Raw genomic sequence first — 10109 nt, 5'->3', positions numbered from 1 at the left:
TCCAACGAACAAGGTTCGATGGTCTTAATTTTGGAACAGTCTCATGCATTCATGCATTCGTTAAATTTGCTATTCAATCAGCCATTAACTTATGACATGATGCTGATGTGAAAAATTAAAATTTAATAAATTAAAAAAAAAAAAAAAAAAGAAAAAGAAATATGCGGCCATTTTTGGGGACGAAGGTGAAGGCCAGAGCCATCGACTCCTCCTCTACTCCCATTTACAACATATCCCCCTCCGATAACCCGCTCGCACGCACGCCCCAATAAAATCCAATCCCAGACTTCCTTCTAAACCCACTCGCAGCTCGCAGCTCTCCTCCGGTCTGCAACATCTCCCTCGCTGTCACTCGCAGCTCGTGTCTCCTCTTCTTTTTCTCGTCGAGACCTGCGGCACTGGTGTAAGAGTCGCCATGTTTCACCAACAAGTTCCCCGGCGAATTCGCTACCACTTGTCTCACCTTTTTCGACGCCCAAGACTCTCGCTCTATACAACTCCAACGTCCTCGTCGACTCGCCGTCGAGATTCAACATCCTTGCCGACTGCGTCGACTTCGATTCGCTTGAGAAGTCTCTGATTTGTTGGCTCGGTTTTTGGCGTAGGCTTCCCTAGGGTTCTAATCGACTCCCTTTCGAGATAAGAGTGAGAGAAGGAGGAAGAGAAAGATATGGAGGAGATCGCAGAAATTAGATGGGTTTCAGGTTGCTGATCACGCCGCCGTCAATTGGGGTTATGGGCTAATAGGAATTAGGGAGGGTTGGGGCTTATGGGCTAATAGGAAGGGTTAGGTGACCTAGACTTTTTTATATTTTTTATACATTTTTTTAATTTGTAAATTTTAAATTTTCCACGTGGGCTCTTAATGACAACATGATGCTTAATCATTGCCCACGTGAATGCCATGTCAATTTTTAACGACTAACTTAAACTTGCTTAAGTTGGCTCGTATAAGAACCAAGTCAAGTTTAGCTCGAGCTCAGAAAAACTAAGCAAGCCAAACTTGAGCACAATAATATTCGGTTTGGCTTGACTCATTAATAGCCATATCTATTTGCATTGTTTGAATACACCACATTCTACATCAAAATCAAATATGCGATAAGTCTTAGTGTTACTCTGTATTTTGGGTTTAGGAGAATTTGACTCCAATAAATTTCTCTTCTTTCATTTCCATTTCCATGTATTAATAACATGCTTATTTTTTAACAAATAATAATATCTATATTAAAAGCGTGAGAGAATGAGCTAAACTACATAATGAATTAGTAATAACATGCTGTTTGGGCCTAAAATAATATTATTGGGCTGAGCATGGGTTTATGTTCAGCCCAAAGTGTTTTCAAATGTATTATGGGCTGTCTGGTGGTCCTAAGCCGCTCAATTAGGGCGGTCAAGTCCTATTGCAAAAATGAGAGATTTGGATAAGAGCGGATGGGTTGAAGTCCTAGTATGATAAGGGGTCCTAATGCAATGAGGATTCTTGGCCGGAAATGAATACGGCTTGAAAAAGAGGTGAGTTTAAAGTCCTAATAAGAGTAGGATTGGTTGAGATAAGGGTGGATCAAAATAAGAAGTCCTAATCCGAATATGGTTTCAACTCGATCTTAAGGAGGATTTGTTGCTATAAATAGAGAGCAGAATGCATCATTCAGGCGACCGTCAATTCAACACACAACTACCTTGCACAAACTTCTCAAACATCTTGAGATTTTTTTTTATTTTCTTTTTCTGCCAACACACCTTTAGTTTGGATAAACAACATTGTGAAGACAATCGGCAAACATCTTCAGTTTGGATAAATAGCACTGTTGCCGTAGAATCAGCTGACTGAGGAGCATCTTTAGTTTGGATAAACAGCACTGCGTCGAGGCTAACTGGTTACCTATCCAAGTCTTGGTCGAGAAAGGTTTCTGAATCCTTATTGGCAGAGGTCATCTTATTAGCTTTCTCGGCAAAGTAAGGTGTTACAAGTTACTACATTCGACACATCGAACGCCGAGTGGTTTTATGATTAGATACTTACGAGTGAGTTTCAGAGTTCGGCATTCTGATGGCTGAATCACATTTACCATCAAGACATACATCTCTTTTAAGTACTTGTGTCCGTATAATTTGGAGCCAGTTCGACGTGCTTATACTCTTACGAATATAATCACCGTGACCAAACCCAGCGCCGACGATTCATGAACTTCGCAGAACTAGCAGCCTTGTCTTCAGGCTTGAGAACCCGAAGGCCAAGACGTGTTCCTTCTTCGGTCGTAGTTGCAAGATCAAGAAGTCAGCAGCGCGCTCAACACAACATCAACAAATTTTACTTCTCGGCCCACGAGTTGGCACGCCCCGCATCAACCTAATGACGTAGTTAGCTCATTAGTTACTCGACCTGTGCGCCATGTAGACTTTGTAATTTTTAGGGTCAACATTTTGGCATGCCCGGTGGAACCCAGTGCTAAACTTTCAGAGTTCATGACCATTGAGACACGGTTAGTAAAAAAGGAAAACAGTCATGGGAAAGTCGACGACCGACCTGCCAGTTCAAGGCCTTGGACAAGATTTGTCACAAGTACAAAATCCCCTTATTACTGTGACACCTAAGGTTGCAAGTGCGACACACTAATAAAAGGAAGTTTGTCTCGATGGCCAGCCTCGCAACATAGAAATTCGCAACAAAATCGCAGGCATTTTAATCGAAAGAATAGTGGAAGACTACGACGAAGATGGTGGGGAAGGTTCTGATCCCCCGACTAGGTCGTTTCTTCGAAGACGACTTGATGAGCAATCTCGGCAGGTTGAACAGTCGGTGGGCCAAAAAAAGAACAATTTGCTTAAAGTAATACGAAGTAATGGTGATACACACACTAGATTACTTAAACTATTGGTCAGTAAAACCTTCGAAGATGGACACGTTGGTTAACCTCGACAACTTCCATTTAATAGTATTCCACTGCAAGCCGAGACAGGATCTGCTCGGCTCCAACCGATTGACTTGGAAAAAAGAAGATGATCAAATAGTAGATCAGACATACCCGATGAGGGAGTGGAATCAGCATTCGTCAATATGACCGAGGTCCAAAGAATGTTTGATTCGGCCTTAAAAAAAGGGCTGAAGTTCCCAAAATTCATCCATCCATACCCGTCTTATGTGGAGAAGTTTGAATATCCTAAAGGTTTCAAGATCTCAGATTTCAGCGTTTTCGCTGAAGAATTGTCCTTGTCTTCGTTAGAACATGTAACTCGGTTCACTACACAATGTGGAGATGTTAATTTTAACTTCCATAAACTGCGACTATTTAACTTCTCACTAACAGGTTCAACATTCGCTTGGTACATCAACCTCCCACCTAACTCTGTCCAGAGTTAGGAGGAACTGGTCGAAAACTTCCATGAACAATTCTACCGACCGGGGATGGAAATGTCAGTTTTATCATTAGCTAGGATGGCTCAAGCATCAGACGAGTCACCAATGGAATACTTAACAAGGTTCAAGTTGGTCAGAAATTGGTGCCGAGTACCTCTCCCTAAAGTTGAATTCGTCAGAATCGCTCTAAATAGCCTGGATATGGAATACAAAAAGAAATTTCTGGGGGCAAATTTTCGAGATATGTACAAACTGGTCCATCACGTTTAGCAGTATGATTATTTGCTATGAGAGGAAAAGATCTCAAAATCCCCATCTCGGGGAACAATATACAAGAATCCCACGGTTAGTTACGCATTGGCCCAAAGCAAGGATTCCCAATACGCCAGTGTAGACGCGACTGAGATAGTAATAGATAAACCATACGTTTGCAAGGCATTAGCTCAAATTAATTCCAAGGGTGCCAAAACCCGCTCGGCCTCTAAAGAGACAATTAAAACATCGAAAGTCTACACTTTCGATATTACCAAGGCCGATGCAATTTTTGACCAGTTGTTGTTAGCAAAGATCATAAAACTTCGGGCAAGACATAACATTCCTAAGGCCGAAAAGTTGAAAGGAAAAGTATATTGCAAGTACCATAACTCGAACAAGCATACCACCAACAATTGCGCCGTGTTCCATGATGCCATTCAAAGTTGGATTGCTAAAGGCAAGCTAAAATTTCCTAAGAAACAGATGGCTGTCGATGTTACTCCCTTTCTCTCGATGATAATTGGCATGGTGGATGCTCATCTGCTTAAAAACAAAGGGAAAGAGAAGGTCAAGTTCATCCCAGTACAACATGTCCTTAAGCAGAACTCTCAGCCACGACTTAAGATTGATTTATTTTCAAATGAACCACCCACGAAATTTTCGGGATCGGCCATAGTCGAATATGTGTCAGGCTCCAGTACCGAAGAAGCTGATGGATCGATGGTTTTGTGTGGTCATTGTAAAACACGCGTCATCCTAACTAAACCTAAAGAGAAAACACCTCAGGCTCCAACTTCATGGCAACCGTCCAAGGCCGTAGCGACATCTCCAAAGGAACTTGATGTCAGCCAACGCCAGAAGGTGTTCAAGAAACTCGGCCCTTAGGTATAAACAAATGGTCCAACCTCAGCCAGACAGCTTCTTGACTTTGACGCGTTGTTTTATAATGAAGATTATTACTCGCGTAACTCCAGCAGTTCAAGTTCATCGATGAGTCAAAAAACCTTCAAGCCACCTAAACCACACGATCAACGTTGGTATAGTTACAATTCTCCTATTGGCATGTATACGGCGTTATCCTAATCTCAAAAACATCGCTGCTAACAGATAGACTGCATGGCCCAACAACAGGAAGCACAAGCTAATTCGACTATTAGGTGGCAGCCAAAAGAGGCAGCAGGAAGCGGCGATGACCGGCCAACCCCGACCATTATGGTCGAATTACTTCAAGAGAAAAAGGCAGTTGATCGCAACTTTGAAACCACCATTGAAGAGTCTGAAAAACACATCAAACTCCTTCTTCGGCCTGGGGAGATGAAAGCTCGTATTGAGCATTTTAGACAAGAAGCCGAAAGTAAGCTTCCCCCATTACCCCTGTAAGAGCTACTAATAAAAGTCTGGCAGAATCTACACCCTTCATTCCTTAGTGAATCCTTGGAGTACATGCGGGAATTTCACAAGAAGTATTTCGCCAATGACTTGTACGGCTTGCCCAAGGCATGTCAAGAAGCCCTCGACCTAGCACTAACTTGTCTCGATGTTGAACAGATTATCCAGACAACCATTGATCCAGTAATAAAAGCTAGGTTCTATACGTGAAGCTCGAGTCCTCGGCTTTGAGGTCGACCTATACACAGATATAGACACCACCAAACTTCATTTTTCCCTTGAAGACCTTCAGCATTTGCGATATCATTTCGAAGTCTTCTCGGTTGTATCTCTCTTCGACCTTACGGCTGTTGAAAGGGATCGTGTGGCGTGTTTAGATGCATACCTAGACATAAGGAATGCCTAAATCACCTATGAAGAATGGGCCCGTAAAACATTGCAGGGACAAAATCCAACCTCTGTATCAAGCATACTCGAAGACGATAACCAAAATGAAACAGGCCCAGGTGCTACACAACAAGAGCACACACATCCGATGAGGTAGAAGACAACCAGGACAAGAGCGCTCAAAAGCATGATATTGCCTTCGATCACCCAGAGGAAGACGACCAGGACCCGATGGGTCTTTCAGTCCTCGAAAACATGGAGATTAGGATGGTCCATGTTTTACCTGCTGAATTTCAACCAACCACACACTAGCCAAATTTCTTGGATAGGGACGTTGTTGCCGAAGAAACAACATAAGTCGACTTCATCGCCACCGAAAAAGATGGGCAAGCGAGTAAGGAGGATAAGCTTAAAGCAGCGATGGACGAATTATTCCCCTGCTCTTATTCTGTTAATCTCTAACATCTCAAGCTGTTGTACGTTACGGCTCATATTGAAGGATACCCAATTTCTAAGGTGTTTGTCGATTGTGGGGCCATAGTCAACATCATGCCTATATCCATTATGAAAACATTACGCCACTTCAATGACGAACTCATACCATCAGGAATAACCATGAGCAGCTTTGTTGGCGACAGGTTCCAAACCAAAAGGTGATCCCGTCAGAGGAAAACGTTGCAAGTCGCAACCACATAATCGTATTTTTTATAATTGACTCAAAGACCAAATATAATGCATTGCTTGGCCGTGACTGGATCCATCAAACGAGCTGCATTCCTTCGTCATTATACCAAGTTTTCATCTTTTAGGACAGCAAATCGGTTATGGTTCACCCAACCGATAATCAGTCATTCGAAACCAACATGATTTAGGCATGTTATTATGACGATCATGTCGTCTACATTACCCTATAGGGTTTTAATGAGGACGGACGACCGATTCGGATCTCAGTCCAGAAAATTATCAAGTTAGGTGCTGAGACTGTGCACCAGGATTCGACGAGACTCGACTTGGCAGATTTAATTACCAACACTGATGACTAATGCCAAACAAGAAAGGCGTCGGGCCCCAGTTTCATCCACTATGGAACATCTGCTGGTTCATTGGTATGCTATGTCCAAGCGTCCACATTCGGGAATAAACTTAATCAAATTTTTGGCCAAGGGAGCCAATGACCCAGTCTTCTCGTTAGACAAAGTTTAGGCCGCACCGGCCAAACTCGAAGACAATCGGCCCTAAGTCAAGGACCCATTAAAAGAAATAAATGTTGGAACAACTGATGACCCTCGGTCGTTATTTATTAGTGCGTTGTTACCTCACCCCATGAAGGTCGAACTTTGTAAATTACTAAACGAGTTTAAAGATTGTTTTGCTTAGAATTATCATGAGATGTCGGGCCTCGACCGAAACCTCGTCGAGCATGACCTACACATCAATATTGGTTGTAAGCCTTTCCGACAGCCTATTCGCCGATTCATGATCGAAGTACAGCTCGGCATAAAGATGAACTAGTTCGACTTTTAAAAGCCGGGTTTATTTGAATCGCTCGATACGTTGAATGGCTGGCCAATATCATCCCGCTGCTGAAGAAAATGGCGCCTTACACATCTATCTTGATTTCTGTAATTTGAACTTGGCAACTCCCTTGGATGAATACCCGATGCCGATCTTAAATTTGTTAATTGATGTTGTAGCTAATCATGAAATGTTGTCCTCAATGGACCGCCATGTTGGCAACAATCAGATTTTTATAGCCAAAGCCGACGTTCACAAAATCGATTTTCTTTACCCGGGGGCACTTGGCACGTACGAATGGGTCGTCATACCATTCGACCTCAAGAATGCCAGTGCTACATACCAACGAGCTATGAATACCATATTCCATGATTTAATCGGCACGATCATAAAAGTATATATTGATGATGTGGTGGTAAAATCGAAGAGCCACCGATTGCATTTGGATGATCTTCGGCAAGCGTTCCTCCGTATGCGCCAGCATATTCTCAAAATGAACCCGGCCAAGTGCATCTTCGGTGTATCGGCCGGTAACTTCTTAGTTTTTCTTGTGCACTATCGGGGCATCGAAGTAAACGAAAATAAAGCTCGTGCCATCATTAGCGCCCCACCTTCGATGACCAAGAAGCAACTCCAGTTGTTACTTGAGAAGATAAATTTTCTCCACTGTTTTATAGTTAATTTGGCAGGAAAAATGAAAGCGTTCTCTATGCTCTTGAAACTTAAGGACTCATATAGGTTTAAATGGCTAGAAGAATATCAGGTGACTTTCACGCAACTCAAGGTCTCCTTTACAATGCCACCGGTCCTTGTACCGCCTCGACATGGTAGGCTTCTTAAGCTTTATGCCGATGAGTCCATTGGTTGCCTCCTCGCACAAGACAACGATGCCGGGCGCGAATTTGAATCTCAGCCGGAATCTGAATTCACCTGAGATCAATTATTCACCTGTCGAGAAATATTGCTTGGCTTTGTTTTTCGCCGCGTCAAAACTTCGACATTACATGCTCCCATCAGTTCCACAGGTCATTGCCCAGACATATGTTATTCGTTACATGCTTACTCGGCTTATAGTAAAAGGTCGAATTGGGAAATGAACAATGGCATTATCAGAGTTCAGTTTGCAATACGTGCCCCAAAAAGCCATTAAAGGTTAAGATGTAGCCAATTTTTTGACCCCTTTCTCTATGGTTTTGGGGGCAACGAAGTTGACATCGGACTAGTCGAAACACAAGACAATTACTGGACGATGCACTTTGATGGTTCTAGCACCTCAGCCTCGGCTGGTGTCGGTATCGTCATTCAATCTCCCGACCACTACTGTTGGTATCTCTCTCTCAAATTGGACTTCAGCTGTACGAATAATCAGGCCGAATATGAAGCTCTTATCATCGGTCTTCACATCCTTCATGACTTATGAGCAACCCATGTCCTCGCCCTTGGTGATTCCGAACTGGTGATTAACCAACTAAAAGGCATTTTTCGTTGCATGAGTTGTACTTTGGAGCCTTATCACATAGTCGCCACCTATGTTGCCGAGCCGTTTGAAGGAATTGCATTTAAGCACATTCCACATGTTTAAAACACTGATGCGGACAAACTCGCCCAAATAGCCTCCGGAGCACAACTCCTGGGAGGGGCGAGCTAGGCAGGGTAATACTTATAGGACGAAGGTCTTACCCAGCCTTGGTTAATCAGCAAGTTCTCCAGCGCAATCACGTGATATGTACATGAGTGATGTCTTTACCATCATTGTTAGAACGAGGAGATCCTGTAGAAGTATGTGCTGTCGAGACATTGCCAGACGATTGGAGAATGACGATTATACGATATCTCGATAACCCCAGCGACAAGTACAACCGGAGGATAAGAGTCCATGCTACAAACTACGTGTCATACCAGAATGAGTTATATCAAAAGGGTGATGATGGTTTGTTATTATTGTGCCTCGATCTACAGGAGGCTGCCCAAGCAATCACCGAAGTACACGAAAGGATTTGCGGGGCTCACCAATCCGGGCGTAAGATGCGTTGGTTGCTTCACCGATATGGCTACTTCTGGCCGAGTATATTAAAGGATTACATCGAATACACACGAGGATGCATGCAGTGTCAGATTCACGAACCTATACAGAAAGTCCCGCCCGAATTACTTCACTTATTTACCAAACCATGGCCGTTCAGAGGATAGGCAATGGATGTAATCGGCAAAATCACACCGTCTTCTGGAGCAGCAAAACACACATGGATACTAGTGGCAACTGATTACTTCACTAAGTAGGTCGAAGCAAAATCATACGCCGAGTTAACAACCAAAGAAGTTTGCAATTTTGTAGAGGAAAATATTGTGACCAGATTTGGCATGCCAGAAACGATCATAACTGATAATGGCATAATCTTTACAGTCGACAGGTTTAAGGAGTACACGACGAATCTAAATATTCTACTCGAGCAATCTATGCCATATTATCCACAGGTAAAAGGGAAGGCCGAAGCAAGTAATAAGGTTTTGATCGGCATTCTTAAAAAAATGGTAAGAGAGAGACCTAGTATGTGGCATTTGAAGCTAAATAAAGCATTATGGGCCTATCGAACTTCATTTCGATCAGCCACCGAAATGACTCCATACGCGTTAACCTATGGACAAAACGTTATGTTACCGATCGAGCTGGGCATAAACTCATTGCGAGTGATCGAACAAAGTAGTTTGTTCAGTGCCGAATACAGTCAAGCCATGAGATAAGAGTTAGAAGACTTGGAAGAAATTCGGCTTGACGTTTATAACTTATTAATGGCACAAAAAAAGATTGACGCGAGCATATAATCAGCGTGTCAGACAAAAAGCGTTAGGAGAAGGAGAGTTGGTATGGCAAACCGTGCTACTAGTAGGAATTAAAGGCCCTAGGTTTGGAAAATGGTCACCGAATTGGGAAAAACTGTTCATCATTCACAAAATTCTCGGCAATGGGGCATACCACCTTAAGGATTGGACTGGTTTAGTTCACAAGTGCCATTCAACGGGAAATTTTTAAAGAAATACTACCCAGTCACTTGGGAGATGTGAGAATAAAAGAACATTTCATTAAATTTACAGAATGATGTACAAGTAAAATTATAAAAGATTCCTAAAATTCTAAGGGGTCGAAGGAAGAAAGGTTTCAAGAGCAGCTTTCAACTCTAGCCACCTTACTTCGCTCAGTATG

At 42.8% G+C, this 10109-nt stretch overlaps 1 protein-coding gene across 1 annotated transcript; it reads left to right on the top strand.

The window, feature by feature from the left end:
• Positions 1–8644: 8644 nt before the first annotated feature.
• On the top strand, positions 8645–9097 carry LOC137726917 (uncharacterized). Its single transcript, XM_068465872.1, has one exon. It carries the CDS (start codon positions 8645–8647, stop codon positions 9095–9097), a length of 453 nt encoding a protein of 150 aa, XP_068321973.1.
• The last annotated feature ends 1012 nt before the right edge of the window (positions 9098–10109 follow it).

Source organism: Pyrus communis, chromosome 1 (assembly GCF_963583255.1).
Source record: "Pyrus communis chromosome 1, drPyrComm1.1, whole genome shotgun sequence".
Lineage (NCBI taxonomy): Eukaryota > Viridiplantae > Streptophyta > Magnoliopsida > Rosales > Rosaceae > Pyrus > Pyrus communis.
The sequence above is the reverse complement of the archived record's forward strand: the minus strand, read 5'-3'. Positions and strand labels throughout refer to the sequence as shown.